At 40.0% G+C, this 19,811-nt stretch overlaps 2 protein-coding genes across 9 annotated transcripts in view; one reads left to right on the forward strand and one right to left on the reverse strand.

The window, feature by feature from the left end:
• LOC129754674 (high affinity cGMP-specific 3',5'-cyclic phosphodiesterase 9A) overlaps positions 1–19,811 on the reverse strand; it is a 711,945-nt gene that overhangs the window by 370,882 nt on the left and 321,252 nt on the right. The window lies entirely within an intron of this gene.
• LOC129754678 (uncharacterized) lies at positions 4,051–5,741 on the forward strand. The gene is made up of 3 exons (XM_055750876.1): positions 4,051–4,116; positions 4,599–4,863; positions 5,087–5,741. Exons 2-3 carry the CDS (start codon positions 4,752–4,754, stop codon positions 5,614–5,616), a joined length of 642 nt encoding a protein of 213 aa, XP_055606851.1. The 5' UTR covers positions 4,051–4,116; positions 4,599–4,751; the 3' UTR covers positions 5,617–5,741.

Consider the following 19,811-nt stretch of genomic DNA (forward strand, 5'->3'; position numbering starts at 1 on the left):
CCACGCTTTGAATGAACTCGTTCAATGATGCGCCATCTCTTTCGCCTTTGTAGAAGATCTGCCAATTGTGAATTGCCTTGCTTGAAGAACGCCGGTCCTCCCAACGCTGCTGTTGATAAGCTTCCTGTTCCCGTCGCATGAATCGCTCCAGTAACTCATCCCTTAATCGGCTGTATTCATTCCTCGCTGATGCTTCTTCCACTCGTTCTCTAGAAGCGTACGGAGGAGGAGCGGATTCGTCGTCCGGATACCCAAGTTTCCCGCTAATTCTAGGTCCACGATGATGGCCAAACTGCTGGTCGAAATTGTTTTCTTCAACGTCACGTCGGTATGTTGCTGTATGCTGTGATTCATATGTGTTGCGCTCTCGATCTGAGAGCCGTTGCCTCTGCTGTTGTTTCCTCGGCTCGGGTTCTTCAACTGCGGCAGCTCCGCTCACCCATGGTGAATTCCCTAGGTACGTGCTGTCACGGTCTGAGCTGAAGGAGTTGGCTTCCGATTGTGACGTCCTGCGCCCTGGCTGGTCCTTCCCGATGTCAACTGGCTGATTCAAGCTGGCTGAGGTTCTGTTTCTGGAAGGCTTTGGAATAGTTCCTGTTCTGCTCGAGCCGGCCCGGGATACGTTCAGATCCACTGCTGCTGCACCATAATCCTCACTAGCACTTTGCACTTGCCCACTTGCTTTTTTTCTCGGGTTGTTCAACACATCTTCAATGTCCTCTAAAGAACATTGGATTAGAAGAGTCAGTGTTGCGTACGTATCGTTTAATTTTGAAGGTGGTTCTACTATCGCTAAACGTTCACGATAATGAATAAGACGCGACGTTGCTTGACGCATGAATTGGTAATCCGCGGATTTAAAAGCTACTTTTAATCGTTCTAGCAAGTTATCTACGCGATCTTGACATATGCGGATGTTTTGCTCCGCATCCATGATGTGTGAAGAATTATCATAAATTTTATTGTTTCTAACATCCTCTAGCATGATTTGCCTAAGCCTCAACGCTTTCGCTCTTCTCGGAAGAGAACTTAAATTAGCTACGTGACGTAGCGCCAGCTCATAGCTCACCTCGTCTTCGGAAAGACAAGCTGGATCCATATCCATTTTGAAAAAGGGTCTTATAATCTTAAACACAAAAAGCCAAACTTTGAAACTTCAAGATATGCTACATAAACTAAACAGCAGCACATCAAACACCACAAAACAATTTAAAATGTGGGTTAATTCTAGTTGGGCGCCATTGTAAAAGAGCTTTTCTTTGATTTGTGCGAGGCAATGGTCAAAAACGCACTTTAACTTAAGCTACAACGCCATCAACTTGAAAAACAAATATTGATAGATTTCATCTTGCATATATTCCTAACACAAACATTTTTAGTATAATTTTGGCTCACGTGTCATCCTATGATTTCAACTCGTCGCATGCAGTTCCTCCGATGATATTCTCCTTCTGTGCGCCGATTGCCTTGGCGAACCTAACAGGATCGGGCACCGGACTTCCGGATCCTGCCGGTGATGTTCTCCTTCTGTGCGCCAACTGCCTTGGCGGACCTAACAGGATCGGGCACCGGACTTCCGGATCCTGCCGGTGATATTGTCCTTATGTGCGCCAACTGCCTTGGCGAACCTAACAGGATCGGGCACCGGACTTCCGGATCCTGCCGGTGACGTGCTCGTTAGTAACCTGTGTCGGAGCCCAGCAGGCTTCGTTGCGACACGAAGAGTCTCGCGGTGGCGATTCACCAACACGTTCGGCAAAATGCTGCTGACATGCAATTGTATCCAGTCCAAAGAGTTTCCGTGCACCTGAGTTCCGCCTTCCGCGGATGTGTGGCATCGACCCGGAATAGACCCGGCAAGTGTTCGGGCTCTGGAAGTCCGGATTGAGATAGTCTCGCTCGTGGGAAAACCGACTGCTTTTCCCTCGTGGGAAGAACCCCTGCCAGTGACGTGTTTCGTGTGCGACCAAGTCCTCGAACTGCAACTGCTGGTAGAAAATAAGCCGTAGAAAAAAGCCCTGTTGGCGATGCCCAATTAGTTTCGTCTAATTTATGGTATTTTAGTTTTTCGGTCTTACCCAAAGGAAGGGGCTGTTTTTTCTGGCATTTAACACGTGGAAGTTTGTCGTGTGTAAATCAGCCTGTGGGAGAGAGATAGACGTCAGCTCCTTGCCGATTGGTCCTTTGAGGTTAACTTACCGATCAATCTTGGGGGTGGTGTAATAGCTGAGTAGCTTAGTCAGCTAACATGCTGGTTTGCCTGCACCCCGTCTTGATTATATTGACGGCAATCGTGCCTCCGGCTCCGATGGATAGACCTGCCAATGGTTATTTCATGATTAACATGAGTTTTCCGACATGATCATCAAATGCCAATGAAAATTTCATTCCGCTTGGAATGCCTACTCACCAGCAGCTGTGGGCGAAGGTGTTAATTCGACGAGTCTAGGGCCCAAGTATCCGCGGCTTTCTTTTTTAGCCGTGGTTCCGTCACGGTTTTCTGATGCTGGATGTGATCTGATGCTGGACGTCGCTAAACACGTGCACTTTCAGGTCCGCTGTGTAGGAACGGCACTTCCAGACCTGACACGTCACTTTTTTCTTTTCACACTCTGGCGAAAAACTAGCTTGTGTGTTGATACTGTTTACGCTGCTTGGCGAGGGGTACCTTCAATTTCAGCTAAACATGTCCACACTGTGGGGACTTGGTAGCCAATTTCTTTCCGTGGTTTTAATGAATGATAAATGCGTGCTGAATATATGCATAAAAACAAAACTGTTACAGTCTACATTCCTTTAATCCATTAAAGAAAATTGTTTTGAATATTTTAGTCGACAGACAACGTAAATAAATGACCATCATGCTAGCTTGGATGTCTCTCATTTAGAAATGTCGCGATATCCGACGATATGTAACAGTGATATGATACATATGTAGCATGACAAGGATATTTACGAGTATATCAATATCGCGTGACTTTGTATGTTTGATGGTTACCGTTTGCCTGCTCTGTTCAGGAGTATTGGCCAAATTTGACTGGATTTGGAATCGAAAACCAACAAAATCAAAAATTGAAACTTGACAGGTTTCCTAAGTTTTGACTAGCCTGGATTCGTGCTAGAAAAAAAATAAGGCAAGATTATTCTTGGTTATTCAAGCGAATAATATGAATTCATAAAAATCTACCTTTTAAAGGTTCTAAAAAAGACCGACCATTAACCCTATGCAACTTTTGGCACTGAATTTGATAGTGACGATGGAAGGAGCGCTGTGTATTTTAATATCCCCAATGTTCAAAAACGGTCCTAATGCGATTGTGTTTAGTTAGCACTTGGTTTAAAAACCTGGTTTTTTGAGTCATGATAGCCTTTATATATTTAGAAATAACAAAACCCATTCCAATATTTACCTTCACAAAATAAAAGCTTTAAGACACTGTTTTTAAGCCAAGGTGCCAAATTCTTATCTCCCTTTGAAAACAGCTTAGGATACGCTTATTTTTTCGTAAAATTTCCTCTCAATGGCTACGGTTAAACAAGTAAAACTCAAAACAGCTCCAGAATGAGTAGGAATACTCTAAAAGAAGACATTATCCAGCTGATTGAGAACGCACTGTCTCGTTGAAGGCAGACTGACAGCAAAGCCTACCGTAGGTTCGTAATTGATTACGCGTTTTCACGCACAAAATTTTCGAGCGCGTGAATCAACCGGTGATGTGGAAAATTTTAATTAATCGACTGTGCTTTTGATTCGTGCTTCCCTGAAATGGGATGAATGAAATGGTGAAAAAGGGGGTGATGAGGTTTCGTTTCGGAAGACGATAATTGTAAAAGGTATTGATTCTGAGAAGTACAGCTAATGTTACTGGGCGCCAAAGTGTTCTATTTTCAGAAGCTTAATTTATTGAACAGGGTAGCGAAATTTTAATAACTAAATTCCAGCCCTGCGACTAGCAAATAGGAAGTTGGCGACAGAATTAACACCGGTATTTTAAAACGTTCAATTCTAAGAGAGGAAACTAAGCAGCTTATCTCGTCCGAGTTGCCATAAATACGACGAAGCGCAGAATTTTCTTCCATCAGTCATCGCTAGCTGATCTCGGACAGTGCAACGGGGTTAGTATGAAGAGGGAAAAAAAACTACAAGTGAAAACCAATAAATAAAATCACCCATCTGTCGGTGGTGCAAAAAAAAAATGGAACATAAGTGTCTCGATTGGAAAATTTGTCACCGGACTGTTTTTTTTCCGAATTTTTGTTTTCTTTTTCGGTAAACCCTTGTTGGCCCGGAATCAAGATATCGGGGGTTGTTTATCCGTTTCCAAACTACTATAAATTGATATTTGCTGCTGGGGTGGTGAATATTTGATTTTGAGGTCGGAGTTTTCCAATTTGTTGAGGAACATCTGCGACCGAATTGATGTGAATCTCTATTTTGAATTTTATTGTCGCATATGAGCTGGGTAAAGGTTTTGAAAAATATGTTAAGATTTGGCCAGAAAAATAGTACATTAATACAGATATCTTTTAAATGAAATCTTTATTGATAAATTTTAAAATTGAGTTTCAATTGTGGATTTTATTCCTTTTTTTCACAGGCCACTCCTAAAGTCAAACCGCATCTGGATCCATCTCATCGTCAGCCCGAACCCGTCAATCCGTCATCCCGCCACAGTAAATTTGCTTCGTTGGCAAATAAACACGCGACAAAAAAGAGGCAACAAATTTTCCTCTCACCAGAAGCCGCCAAAATGACTACTCACGGATGGCAGCCGCGGTTTTTCCTGTTGACATCGATGGCAATTTTGATTACCCTACAGCAGCAACTCGGATCGATCGAATGTGCCAAGGCTGGGACGTCTGGTAAGTAAGATGAGGGAAGATTTGGCCCGATTTCAGGAAATTTACCGCAGTGACAGGGTTTCTTATTATTGATTAAAATCTCTTCCAACCGGATTAGCGCCGGGTTTGATTTCAAATGATACACCAATTGAGAAAACCAATTTTAATGCATAACTTTCTTCTAAGAATTCTATTTTAAATTTGATATTCTTATTCGTAATTTTTCTAAAAATCTCCCATACAGTGAGTCAACAATCACCCAAAGAACTGCGAAAACTGAGCTCGGATCTTTTGAAAGAACTTCGTCAAGCTGAAAAAGCGCTAGCCCCTTTCCAAAAACAAAAAACTACCCTAAACCAGCAGCTCAGAAGTTACAGCGCCCTGAGCACACGTCACGCCTGGAAATCTCCAGCCATGCAGAAGCAACGCAGTCAAGCCATCCGGAAGGATGCCCTCAGGATGCGATCGACGCTGCGCGCTTTCGATAAGAATTTCAAGAGCAATTTCGACTCCAAACTTCGATCCCTGAAGGCGAAAGCAGCGCGACAAGTTAACCCCAATGGTGGTGGGGACTTGAGGGAACAGTTGGAACAAAGTGCTGCCATCTACCGGAAAATTCTGGAATTGCTGTCCAACCTGATCGAGTGTCCGATTCACATTCTGGAGATCTTGGGACCGATTGGACCAACGACAGATACCAGTGAGTACGTGGATGTCACCGAACCTGTGTATCCGGGAGAGCTAGAATCTCCAGAAGGAAATAGTGTCTATTGATGCCAGACTTATGTTATGGTAAACGTTGGAACCAACCAAGTTAAGATGATGACCATGCGACAACAAAATGGACCCTGTTTGAACAATTAGGTTGTAAGCTGTTCTATACCTATCGTGAATGCAAATACCGCAATAAAATACAATTATCGTTGCAAAATTTCTTCGTTAAGTTTTAATTTCATAAGTTGGTTATATTGTTTAAAACCAACTTCAAATCTTAACTGACAGGAAAAATATACCCGGTAATCCTAAGGATATTTTCAGATTCCAGTCCAAAGTCCAGAGTGCAGAGTTCAGATCCAAGAGTCAAAGTCCAGAGTCCAGAATCCAGAATCTAGAGTTCCTAGTCTCGAGTCCAGAGTCCAGGATCTAGAGTCCAGGTCCATAGTCCAAAGTCCTAATCCATAGTCTAGAGTCCAGAGTTCAAGGTCCAGACTTCAGAGTCAAGAGTCCAGAGTCCAAATCCCAAAGTACAGAGTCTAGAGTTATGAGTTCAGAGTATTGAGTCCGGAGAAAAGCATTTAAGGCCAAGAGTGAGATCCCAGAATCCTTAGCCCATAGTACAGAGTTAAAAGTCCAGGGTCCAAAGTCCAGAGTCCTGAGTCCAGAGACCAAAATCCAAAGTCCAAAGTCCAGAGTCCAGAGTCCAGAGTCCAGAGTCCAGAGTCCAGAGTCCAGAGTCCAGAGTCCAGAGTCAAGAGTTCAGATTCCAGGGTCCTGGTTCCAGACTCCAGAGACCAAAGTCTAGAATCCGAGAGTCTAATTTCCATTGATCAGAGTCCGAGGTATAAAGTCTAGAGTCCATCGTTCAGGGTCCACAGTCAAGAAAACAGAGTCAAGAGTCCAGAGTACAGAATCCAGTGTTTAAAATCTAGAGTTCAGAGTTTCAAAGTCAAGATTCGAGAGTCCAGAGTCCAGAATTCTGAGTCCTGAATCTTAAGTTCAGAGTCCGGAGTTCATAGTCTAGAGTCCACAGTCTAAATTTCACAGTTCAGAGACTAGAGTCCAGAGTCCTGAGTCCAGAGTCCGGAGTTCATAGTACAGATCCACAGACTAGATTTCACAGTCCAGAATCTAAAGACTAGAGTCCAGAGTCCAGAGTCCAAACTCCAGACTCTAGAGTCCAGATTCCAGAGTACAGAGTTCTGAGTTCAGAGTCCAGAGTACAGAGAACAGAATTGAGAATCTAGAGTTCAGAGTCCATAGTCCTGAGTCGAGAGTCCAGAGTCTAAAATCCTGAGTCCTGAGTGTAGAATCCAGAGTCCAAAGTCCAGAATCCAGAGTCCTGAGTCAAGAGGCAAGAATCCAGAGTCCAAAGTCCGGAATCCAGAGTCCAGAGTCTGGAGTTCAAAGTCCAGAGTCCACATTCTAGAGTCCGGAGTTCAGAGTCCAGGGTCCAGAGTCCAGAGTCCCGTGTCCAGAGTCCAGAGTCCAGAGTCCACCGTCCAGAATACAGAGTCCCGAGTCAAGAATCCAGATTCCAGAATCCAGAATCCAGAATCCAGAGTCCAGAATCCAGAATCCAGAACCCAGCCAGAGGCCAGAGTCCAAAGTTCGGAGTCCAGAGTAAAAGTCCAGAGTCCAGACTCCAGAGTCCAGAGTCCAGAGCTCAGAGTCCAGAGTTTAGAGCCCAGAGTCCAGAATATAGAGTCCAGATTCCAGCATCCAGAGTCCAGAGTCCAGAGTCCAGAGTCCAGAGTCCAGAGTCCAGAGTCCAAAGTTCGAAGTCCAAAGTTCATAGTCCAGAGTCCAGAGTCCAGAATTCAAAGTCCAGAGTCCAGATTCCAGAGACTTGAGTTCAGAGTCCAGAGTCCAGAGTTCAGAGTCCAGAGTCCTGAAACCAGAGTCCAGAATCCTCCAGAGTCCAGAGTCCAGAATCCTCCAGAGTCCCGAGTCCAGAGTTTAGCGTCCGGAGTCCAGAATTGAGAGCCAAGAGTTCAGAGTACTTACTCCAGAGTCAAGAGTCCAGAGTCCAGAGTCCAGAATCCAGAGTCCCGAGTCCAGAGTCCAGAGTCCAGAGTCCAGAGTCCAGAGTTCAGAGTTCAGAGTTCAGAGTCCAGAGTCCAGAGTCCAGAGTCCAGAGTCCAAAGTCCAGAGTCCAGAGTCCTCCAGAGTTCAGAGTCCAGAGTCCAGGGTCCATAGTACAGAGACCAGAGTTCAGAGTTTAGAGTCCACAGTCCAGAGTCCAGAGTCCAGAGTCCAGAGTCCAGAGTCCAGAGTCCAGAGTCCAGAGTCCAGAGTCCAGAGTCCAGAGTCCAGAGTCCAGAGTCCAGAGTCCAGAGTCCAAAGTCCAGAGTCCAGAGTCCTCCAGAGTTCAGATTCCAGAGTCCAGGGTCCATAGTACAGAGACCGGAGTTCAGAGTTTAGAGTCCACAGTCCAGAGTCCAGAGTCCAGAGTCCAGAGTAAAGAGTCCAGAGTCCAGAGTCCAAAGTCCAGAGTCCAGAGTCCAGAGTCCAGAGTCTAGTGTCCAGAGTTCAGAGTCAAGAGTCCAGAGTTCTGAGTCCATAAGCTCAGATTACAGAGTCCAGAGTCCAGTGTCCAGAGTCCAGAGTCCATAGTCCAGAACCCAAAGTCCAGAGTCCAGAATCTAGAGTCCCGAGTCCAGAGTCCAGAGTTCAGAGTCCAGAGTCCAGAGTTCAGTGTTCTGAGTTCAGAATCCAGAGTCCAGAGTCCAGAGTCCAAAGTCCAGAGTCCAGAGTCCTCCAGAGTTCAGAGTCCAGAGTCCAGGGTCCATAATACAGAGACCAGAGTTCAGAGTTTAGAGTCCACAATCCAGAGTCCAGAGTAAAGAGTCCAGAGTCCAGAGTCCAAAGTCCAGAGTCCAGAGTCCAGAGTCCAAGGTACAGAGTCCAGAGTCCAGAGTCCAGAGTCCAGAGTCCAGAGTCCAGAGTCAAGAGTCCAGAGTTCTGAGTCCATAAGCTCAGATTACAGAGTCCAGAGTCCAGTGTCCAGAGTCCAGAGTCCATAGTCCAGAATCCAAAGTCCAGAGTCCAGAGTCAAGAGTCCAGAGTCCAGAGTCCAGAATCCAGAGTCCCGAGTCCAGAGTCCAGAGTTCAGAGTCCAGAGTCCAGAGTCCAGAGTCCAAAGTCCAGAGTCAAGAGTCCTCCAGAGTTCAGAGTCCAGAGTCCAGGGTCCATAGTACAGAGGCCAGAGTTCAGAGTCCAGAGTCCAGGGTCCATAGTACAGAGACCAGAGTTCAGAGTTTAGAGTCCACAGTCCAGAGTCCAGAGTCCAGAGTCCAGAGTCCAGAGTCCAGAGTCCAGAGTCCAGAGTCCAGAGTCCAGAGTTCACAGTCTATAGTCAAGACTCCAGAGTCCAAAGTTCAAAGTCCAGAGTCCAGAGTCCAGAGTCCCAGGGTCCAGAGTCCCAGAGTCCAGAGTCTAGAGTCCAGAGTCCAGAGTCATGAGTCCAAAGTCCATGAGCCCAGAGTCCAGAGTTGAGATTCCAGAGCTCAGAGTCCAGAGTCGAGATTCCAGAGTTCAAAGCCTAAAATCCAGAGTCGAGAGTCGAAAGTCCAGTGTCCAGAGTCCAGAGTCCACAGTCAGTCCGTAGTCTAGAGTTCATAGTTCAAAACCCAGAATCCGGAGTTCAAAGTCCAGAGTCCACAGTCTAGAGTCCAGAGTTCAGATTCCAGAGTCCAGTGTCCAGAAACCAGAGTCCAGAGTCTAGAGTCCCGAATCCATAGTCCCGAGTACAGAGTCCAGCATCCAGAGTCCAGAGTCCAGAGTCCAGAGTCCAGAGTCCAGAGTCCAGAGTCCAGAGTCCAGAGTCCAGAGTCCAGAGTCCAGAGTCCAGAGTTCAGAGTCTATAGTCAAGACTCCAGAGTCCAAAGTTCAAAGTCCAGAGTCCAGAGTCCCAGGGTCCAGAGTCCCAGAGTCCAGAGTCTAGAGTCCAGAGTCCAGAGTCCAGAGTCCAGAGTCCAGAGTATAGACTTCAATGTCCAGAGTCCAGAGTCCACAGTTCACAGTCCAAAGTTCGGAGTCTAGAGTTCATAGTCCAAAAACCAGAATCCGGAGTTCAAAGTCCAGAGTGCACAATCAAGAGTCCAGAGTTCAGAGTCCAGAGACTAGAGTCCAAAGTTTAATTTCCAGAGTCCAGAGTTTAGCGTCCGGAGTCCAGAATAGCTAAGAGCTAAGAGTCCGGGGTCCCGAGTACAGAGTCCACAGTCTAGAGTCCAGAGTCGAGAATTTCGAGCAAAGATTCCTGAGTCCAGAGTCCAGAATCTAGAGTCCAAAGTCCAGAGTCCCGAGCCCAGAGTCCAGAGTCCAATGTCCAGAGTCTAGAGTCCAGAGTTCAGAGTCCAGAGTCCAGAGTCCAGAGTCCAGAGTCGAAAGTCCATAAGCTCAGAGCCCAGAGTAGAGATTCCAGAGTTCCGAGTCCAGAGTCGGAATTCCAGAGTCCAGAATCCAAAGTTGAAATTCGAGTGGCCAAAGTCCAGAGTCCAGAGTCCAAAGTCCAGAGTCCAAAGTCCAGAGTCCAGAGTCCAGAGTCTAGAGTTCAGTGTCCAGAGTCCAGAGTCTGCAGTCCAAAGTTCAAAGTCCAGAGTTTATAGTCCAAAATCCAGAATCTGGAGTACAAAGTCCAGAGTCCACAGTCTAGTGTCCAGAGTCCAGAGTCCAGTGTCCAGTGTCCAGAGTCCAGAGTCCCTAACCCAGAGTCCAGAGTCTAGAGTCCAAAGTTCAGAGTCCAGAGTTCAGAGTCCAGAGTCCAGAGTCCAGAGTCCAGAGTCCAAAGTTCAGAGTCCAGTGTTCAGAGTCTAGAGTCCAAAGTTCAGAGTCAAGAATCTAGAGTTGTGAGTCCATAGTTCATAGTTCTTCGGCCAGAGTCTGGAGTTCAGAATCAAGATTCCACTGTCAAATGCCCAGAATCCAGACTCCAAAGTTCAAAGTCTAGAGTCCAGAGTCAAGAGTCTAGAGTTGTGAGTCCATAGCTCATAGTTCATAGTCCAGGGTCCAGAGTTCAGAATCGAGATTGCACTGTCAAGTGCATAGAATCCAGATTCCTTAGTCCAGAGTCCTGATTCCAAAAGTCCAGAGTCCAGAGTCCAGAGTCCAGAGTCCTGAGTCCAGAGGTCAGAGTCCAGAGTCCAGAGTCCAGAATCTAGATTCTCGAATCCAAAGTCCAGAGTCCAGAGTCTAGAGTCTAGAGTCCAGAAACATTGAAACTCTGAAAAGATTTTTTTCTTTATTGATCATTCTTTGGAAGATTGAACGATTGCTATACGCAATCCATTTCATGATTATTCCTTATGAAAAAGAAATCATCCCTTTTTTTTCAAATAAAAGATAAGAAAAGGATAGAAAAAAATTATTAAAAAAATGAATTTCGGTGCTTATCTCTGAAAATGATATCATTTTTGCCTCTTTCAAATCCACACAAATACTCCATTTTCCATTCAAAAGCAGCCCCGAAACGTCATACAAAAGGTTTTTCGATGGCGGAAATGAAGCACCGCGCTTCCTCTTCCATCATTATTGCAAATCAGCTCCGAACGCCCGGGCAGGAAATCGTAAATAATAACAATAATAATACCCGCACCCGGCTTCAAATCACCTTGCCCATTTGTTCGGGGGGCCATTGAATACCCCAAAAAATCGAGGATGGGGTAAGAGCAGCTGCTTCTATTCATCAATAATTGCATCCCGATGAATGATGACGCCCCCTTGCGCTAGGCAACGGAACAGGATGCGGAAGTGGGTTGGAGGTTCCGGGAAGAGGCTGCTTCTGCAAAATATTCAAGCAATGAATACAATTACACTCTCCCTGTACCTAAGTATACGCTTTCTACTGCGCTTTCCTTCATCAGGAACCAAACAAATCCTGGCAAGCATTTTGAATCTCGAAACGGAGATGGCTCGTGTGTATGTTGGAACCTATCCGTAAATAGCAGCAGCTAGCCGAGAGAAGCTGGCTAGCGTATCGATATCGATCGATTGATGATTGGCTTTCTCGCTGCTCCGCTCTATGGCGCCTCCATTGTAGCTGATTTTCTGCTGCTGTACAATAGCCCGACACCCACCATCACTGCTCGAGAAAGGAATCTGAATTGAAAATGATGAATGTGTTGATTTTTATTTCTGCCTTCCTGCCTGCTGATGGTTGGTATTAAGGTTTTTTTCTGAGCTGATAGGACGATGAATAGCAGGGAACTGATATCCCTGGCCTGTGTTGATAAAGGTGGTTCAAATTCATACTTCATATTCTACATTTTGAATCAAAGCGATACGAGCTAAATACTTGATTTTTCAATCCTACGTTAAAATCTTACCGAAACTTGTCAAGCATTCAGAGGTTTAGGTTTACTTCTGGACAACATCGACAGCTTTGACATTCACCTATTTTACAAATTTGACCGAGCAGAAAAGTCAAAATCTACCAGTGATTATAAGATTCGTATTTTAAAGTAAAAGGCAGCGAAAGCAATTTTCTTCTATGGCGACCGTCAAAAATTGTGTCTAAAAGTTTAAATGTGGTCATTTTCCCATTCCCAGTTCAGATGATTTTCATCAAGTAAACTTGAGTCCAGCCCGGTTGCCCGAATTTCTTCACTTTATATGCTAAATAAAACAAAATTGTGTTGTATTTTTTTTGTTTATACTTCCAAAACTAATCTTTCTGAGCCATTTTTATAAAAAATAACCAAGAAAGGTTTTCGAGAAGCCAAATTCTGAAGAATTTCATATATCATATGGAAAAATTGTATTGAATTTTTTATGTTTTTTGATGCAAAAGTTAAATCGTTTGGCAAACTTCAACAAATTTGTTAAATTAATTTAAACCTTTTTAAAACCTTAAAAGGAATTTATTCAGTTATGAAAAAAACTTGTAGTGATATCTTTTCAAATTTCTAAAAATTGTAGCATTTTACTTTAAAATTCATTCTATCTCTGATTTTGAATTAATCTTTGAAAAGTTCTTGAAGATGATTCAAAATAGCAATCTAGCAAACATTTTTGTAGCTATCTTTCTCCACAACTTTGTTATACATTTCATATACATTAAATAATGATCGTATGAAACTAATAAAAACAGCATTTACCTACCAAAGTGGAGGCAATCTATTTACACATTTTCAACTTCTGGCTAAAGCGATAAGAGTATACGATTTCGACACCATATTCATACATACTGAAAGAATGCAAGAGAACACAAGTTTTTTCTCTCAATTTACGCAAACCGTTGCCAGCGACAATATATGCTGCTTCTGTCATTTGACAATTTATACAAATACAACATCTGAGTTTTAGCAATCACTACACTATACACTACTGGTCATAGAGAGAACAACGAAGCTGTTTTCTCATTTGACCCACGTGGGAGATAAGAATTAACGAAATCTTCTTCAAAATCTGCAAATATGGCGGACTTCTTATCATATCCGATTTAAGCCATTTCATCTGACTTCGAGTAACGATTTTTAAAACCTTTTACTTGCGTAAGCTGGAATTGCGATTCGCAGTAACGTTTTTCATGGTTTGAGTTATCATTTTTAATGCGATTTCATGTTTGCTGGGAACATCTCAGTTTAATTTTAATGAGCAATATTAACTCAAAAGGTGTATTTCTTTCGTGTTTTCAATATTCGCAAAAAAAAACTTGGAATTCCTTATTTTTAATTTTTGTAATCAATCAATATTAACCCTTAATGAGAATGTTGTATTAAAAATATAAAAAGTTAGTATTATGAACTTCAAAAAGGAGCTTTAAACAAACAGAAACACATACAGAATCTCAAAGAAAATTTATATTTTTTATTTTTCAAATTAAATTTATGATCGCGGAAATTTTTCCATTGAATTTCAAAATTGTTAAAAAAGATGTCTAAAATGTGTTATGATAGAAAATTCGACTGGAAATAAGTTTTTCAGGAAGATATACCGCATAACTAGAACACAAATTAACTTAAATTATTCGGAAAACAGATCAAAAGACAATTTTTTTCAGTTCCTGAAAAAGGTTTTATGAGGATCGAAACGTTGGAAGCGTAAATTAATGTATCGAATTCAGCTAAAAACAAGACTTCAAGCCGAAAAAAGTAGACTTTTACTTTGCTAAGATATTATCATTTTGCTGAACAATTTTCAGCCTTAGATATTTGATTTGAAAATTATTTTAGAATTTGGATTTATGTTATCTCTTTATGTATTCGATGTCTGTGCACTAATTCTTTTGTCCAAAGCTTTAAATTATATGTTTTCATTCGAAAAATGAATTTTTATTCGTTTTGTGGTGCTCCGATAGTTTTGATTTCAAAGTAATAAAAAAACTGCGTTACATTTATTTAGTTTATTAAGAATAAGAAACATCATTTAAATCATAAAAATTTGGGAACGTTTGGGTCTGTTTAGCGCCGATGTGGTCTAGCGGATAAGCTAGCGCGAGTCTAGTTTTGGTATGCATGGCATATTGGGTTTGATTCTCGGTATCGGCAAGAAAACTTTCGGGTTCGAAACCCATAAGTGGCCGACGGGTAAGATGTGTTTCCTCTTAAAACTGACCCCTAAGGCAAGGTTGCCGAAAAAAATTTGTGTTTTGACGAAAAAAATTTCTGATTTTCTGTGATTTGACCCAAAAATTCTGTGACGGTTTTCTGTGATGCTTTTTTCATTTATTCTATTAAAAAGTCATGTCAAATTGCGTCTTTTTACATTTTACTTGAGAAAAATCAATTAACATTACAAATTTGATTATATTTTTCCCATTCAAAGATAATGACCAAAAATGTCTATTGACATGAAATATTAAATTTTGGAAAAATCGTCCAAAACTTAAAAATTCTGTGAAATCTGTGAATATTCCCTAAATTCTGTGTTCTGTGTCACAGATTCTGTGACGGAAATAGGCTCAAAATTCTGTGAAATTATAGATTTTTCTGTGATTTCGGTAACCTTGCCCTGAGGGTCCAAATAAGAAAGCGAGATATTTTACTCTACACTCAAAATTCCAAATTCCTAATAAAATTTTGATGATTGAGGTTATTCAAGAGTAACAAATCTTGACTCAAAATTCCTGCCAAAATCTCTAAAACTGATCCTAGGTTTAGAATTCTTCTCACTTGTTGAGAGAAATTTAGTTCCGAGTATAAATTTAAAACGTGATACAATTTATTTCGGAGGTTCTGGTTTAACAAAACCAAATTATTTTTCGATTCGCATATTTCAAATTTTGTATCCAATTTAGAATTCTTATCATCAGTAAGAATCATCAATAGAATTTAAAAATGGAAAGCTCTTTTGAAATTTTGGTTCAAATTTGATTTCATCAGTTCCAAAAATCATAAATTGAAATTATCATGGCTTTCGACATTCAAATTCATGATTTTCTAAACTAATGATTTATCTCATGAATTACGTAACTCAAATGAAATTAAATGTAAAAATAATAATTTTATAAAAATGGAAAATCATTAGCAGATTCATCATTTGTAATTCATATTTTTTCAGATGCACAAGGATTGAAAATCTATAAATAATATAACCAATTCAGGTTGAAACAAAAGACATCAGAGCTAAAATATCAGATTCATGAAATAAAAATCACTTTTTGCTTTCTATTTAATGTTCTGATCTGAAATCAAGACTCAATTTTTATTGATTTTGTTTTTTAAATCGTGTTGAAACTTAAAGTCAAATCCATAATTTAAAGTTCGAATTCAGGTTGAGACAGATTCAGATTTTATATTTAAAAAAAAGTCAGATTTTGATTTAGCTTTTAAAGAAGTTTACAATCAAGATCAAAATATCAAGATTAAATCGCAAGATATCGCAGACTGATAATTTCTATTGATAATCCATTAAAATTATCAATTTTTCAAACAGAGTTGGTTTGTATAAAAAATTCATCTGAAAATCAAGAATATGAAGAAGAATTTTTGTTTATTTTGAAAATTTTGTTATATACAAAACCCCTAACATCCAAAAGATTTTAATATTTGGAATTAATTTTTAAAGAATCATATTTCAGTTAAAAACATGTAATCTTGTTTTTAAAAAATCTGCAAGGTAGTCTTAAATTTCTTAGTCTATTGTTCTAGATTATTAATATTGTAGTTTTCACAATTTTCAGCCAATTTTCAAACTAAAATCTTAAGTATAAATCAAGTTTGGTGTAATCAGATTTCAACCGCTTAATTTTTTGATTTTTCCTTTAACTTTTGAAATCTTGATTTATTTACATCGATGGTTAAAATATTTTTATTTTCTAAAGAGATTTTTAGTTTTTAGTTTGTTTGATTTGAGCATAGAATAAGTTATTTTGAGAAATATATTGTACTTTCGAGTCAAATAATGAATCAATTAGACTCTGGAGCACATTCAATGATTTTTACTGTAGTTGTAAGTATGTTGTAAGTAAGTACCTTATTTCGTTAAACGCTTTTTTTTTATAAAATTCATCTTAGCATTTAATTGATTTTAGGACAAATTTTTAAAAGAAACTGTTATGTATGAAGAAATATAACGTATTAGAACTTAAAAATGGATACTTAAATATTTAGTACATAAATTTAAAAAAAATACATATTTTTATTATTTATGCATCATTTAAGCAAAAGAAGTATATAAAAAAAAATCCGTCACAAAAATCCTCCCTTCTCCCTGAAACAGTTTTTTCTACGGCCCTGCCCCTTTTTTTACACCCATAGAAGAGGTTGCAAAAATCCAATGCCTATTTAGCAAATCTCTGTGCCGATAATGCGCTGAAATGTGCACTGTGCCGAAGACGGTATGTTTGAAAAACCGTAACTGGCACAAGGACTCGGCTCCCAACCAAAATGATGACCACTACATTCAAGCGAAACAAGAAAAACATTTTATGGGATTTCCTTCCTATTGGATAATTCACCCCAGAAACAAGAAAATAAAAGTTAAAACCACAGCGCTGTAGTGAGAATCGAACTCCCATCACCAATTATATCGTCTTGCCAGTCCGACATTCTAACCAGTGTACTATTCGAGCTTCATGCAGGACGAGGTATATTTGTCATAGGCTTTCTGTTACCGATCAATCACAAAAAACGTACAACGGCGGCTTCCCGGCGTTTGGCCTCCTTTCAATGCATTCCTTTGTCTTAAGATGGAAACGGGAGAGGGAACGGGAGTGAAGGAACGGGAAACCCATTGAATGAGAACTGTGCTTTGCTTACTGCCTGCTATTACATACACACGCTACATATACACAGCTGCTAAAGCCGGGCAGCTTGGCCGGTGTTGTTTGCCGGTGCATTGAAGGAATGTTTTTGTTGTTGCTTTTGCTACATACACACGCACAGCTCAGCCGTGTTTGCTGGTGGATTGAATTAGAAGGATGTTTTTGTTGTTGCTTTTGCTACATTCACACGCACAGTGCTCGGTTCGCTGGCTGCCTGGTGTTGGCCGGTATTTATTTCCATCCTTCTTCGGCTTGTGATGCGATGGGGAGGGACGCGAAAACGTTTTTATTTTGTTTCATTCAGACATACGCAATTCGGTTGCGCTGGAGGTTAATGCCGGTGGGCGCAAATCGAATCAGTGCCGGTCGCGTTATCTTCTTGTACCAATGATGCTATGAAATTGACTTCACGCCATTGGCACAGAGGCTGAATTTTGGGTGTAGTAGAGTGAAAATCGCATGTATTTGTAGAATTTAAAATAACTGGTGAAACCAATATAGGGGGAAGTGTTCCTAAATGCGCATGTTAGGTAATATGCGCATACAGCCGATTGACGATATGGCTGAAGATTCAACGTATCTAATCAGTTCAGTTTGAGGGTAATTCGCTATTGAAACATGGCATGAAGAAATTTGATTGTTATATAAAGCCAAAAAAATTTTAAAATTCAAACAAGATTTTTGTCAGTTTTGTTATAATATATTGAACTTTAATTATTGTGCGTACAGATTCTGTGAACAAAAATTTTAATGGTTTTTCTTTCTTATTCATCTGGAAATCGGGAATTCAGCAAATTGAAGCTTTTGGCAAGGTTTTAAATGATCAGATATTGGAATAAGAGACAGGTTCTGAATGCCTATATCAAGGCAGGTTAAATGCCTATATCAAGAAAAATAGATTAGTCTTATAAATTTTTTACTTTTTATCATTGAAACATTAAATCTACACTCCAATCACGATCTTACAGCGAAAAAAGAAGAACTTCATACTGACTCGATAAAAATACGATATGAACAAAATATTACCATGAAATATGGGCATATGGCATACCTAACTATGTTTTATGCAGAAGAACTAGTGATGTAAAAAGTTTCACCAAAATTTCAGCCTTGACGTATGCTTAACATCCGTTTCTACCATTTTCAATTAAAGAATATCAAAATATTGCAACTGTTAATGAAATATAGCTAAAAACATAAATATGCGCATTTAGCGAGCCAGTTTCGGAAATCGGCTATTTTGACTTCTTTTGTTATAAAATTATTTTCACAAAAACTGTAAGAGATTTTCACAAAAAAAATTGCTCTAACGTAAATAAAACAGATGTCCGCTCATGTGTATATTGTTTTCAGACTCCTATCTATTGGAATATGGGAGAAAATGAGTGCTTTCCTTAATATGCGCATATAGCCCGCCTCTCCCCTACTATCTGATTACGTCAATTTGATGTGCCATTAACCTTAATACTTTTGATGTAAAAGCGGTATTCATTATCTATGGACATTAAGTTTTTAGAAGCCATTGAATTTGAAAAGTGTTGCATGATGCTGCAGTTGAAGATGATAAGGTTTCGTATGATTTAAATGAAAAAGTTATAAACTATTTGGAATCAAAGAAATCTACACAAATTTATTTGTGGCAACATAGTTTGGGATGCCATTTATCGGTCTAACCATTCTATTCTCATTCTCAGATTTTAAGTTTATATGTTCAACCTGTTTTTTTTTAATTATTAAAAGCATTGAACCTAGGGTTGCTATCCGTCCCACAAAATCGGGACATGTTCTGCTTTTTGTGAAATGTCTCACCGTCCCGCTTTCTTTTAAAGAAAACTATTTCAAAATTTTACTGAATTCATTGGTAGAAATTGAAATCAGTTTCAATTTAAATTCAATTTCAATTTAAAATCACTCAAATGTGTTGTTTTTTGGAACTTTTCTCAAAATTAGTAGCTTTTCTCTAATGTTTATATATCAAAATTAGACAACTCGTGTTAATCTAAGAATTCTATTATTATTCAAGTTCAGTTAAATGTTCTTTGAGCTCTTCAGCCGATGCAAATTACAAAATCTAAAAGAATCACATGAAATTTTACACTACATATTTAATTTGCTCGAATTTAAGTTTAAAGATAGAGTTAAATTCTGGATAAGACAAAACAGGACAAATGAATTTATTTTTACCGTACGTGTACAATAGACCCAAATTTATATGGGCAAATTTCAAGCTTGTGAAATGTTATACATTGCAGGCTTAAATTGATCCTAGGCATAGTACAAGGTCTCATGTCAAATTTGGGCCAGATCGGATCACGGGAAGAAGTCGCTCAACGAGCCTAGCTTTTGTATGGGTTTTTGAGACATTTTGTTCGGGAGGAACATGAAAATCCAGTTTTTCATTGATAACTTTGGTTCCCTTCGGCCGATTTATTTTGAAAACAAGTTTTCTTAAAGCCTAAACTATGATAAATATTTCATCCGAAGACTGCGTTTCGATTCGAGTTAAAATAAAAAAGTTATTAGACTTCAAAAAATTGGGTAACTTTTTTCAGGGTTATATACTCGAATCGAAATGCAGTCTTCGGATGAAAGATAAGTCATAGTTTAGGCTTTAAGAAAAACTGTTTTCAAAGAAATCGGCCGAACCATAGTTATAAATGAAATGTTCCTCCCGAACAAAATGTCTCAAAAATACAATACAAAATTTAGGCTCGTTGAGCGACTTCTTCCCGTGATCCGATCTGGCCCAAATTTGGCATGAGACCTTGTACTATATCTAGGATCAATTTAAGCCTACAGCGTATAACTTTTTCAAATGTCGAGTCATTTGGGGCACTCTATATTTACACTGTATAAAAAGATGAAAGTTATTTTGTTTCGAATGTTTGAAGGTTTTAACCATTTTATTTTATATGCTTATATCCCACCTGGTAGATTACCAAAAATTGCTATGAAAAATTATTCAAAAAAATCAGTTCCTCTTTTTACAATTCCTCCCAACTACGACATTTTCGACACCAGAGCCTCAAGTATACATAGATGGAAT

Source organism: Uranotaenia lowii, chromosome 3 (assembly GCF_029784155.1).
Source record: "Uranotaenia lowii strain MFRU-FL chromosome 3, ASM2978415v1, whole genome shotgun sequence".
NCBI lineage: Eukaryota > Metazoa > Arthropoda > Insecta > Diptera > Culicidae > Uranotaenia > Uranotaenia lowii.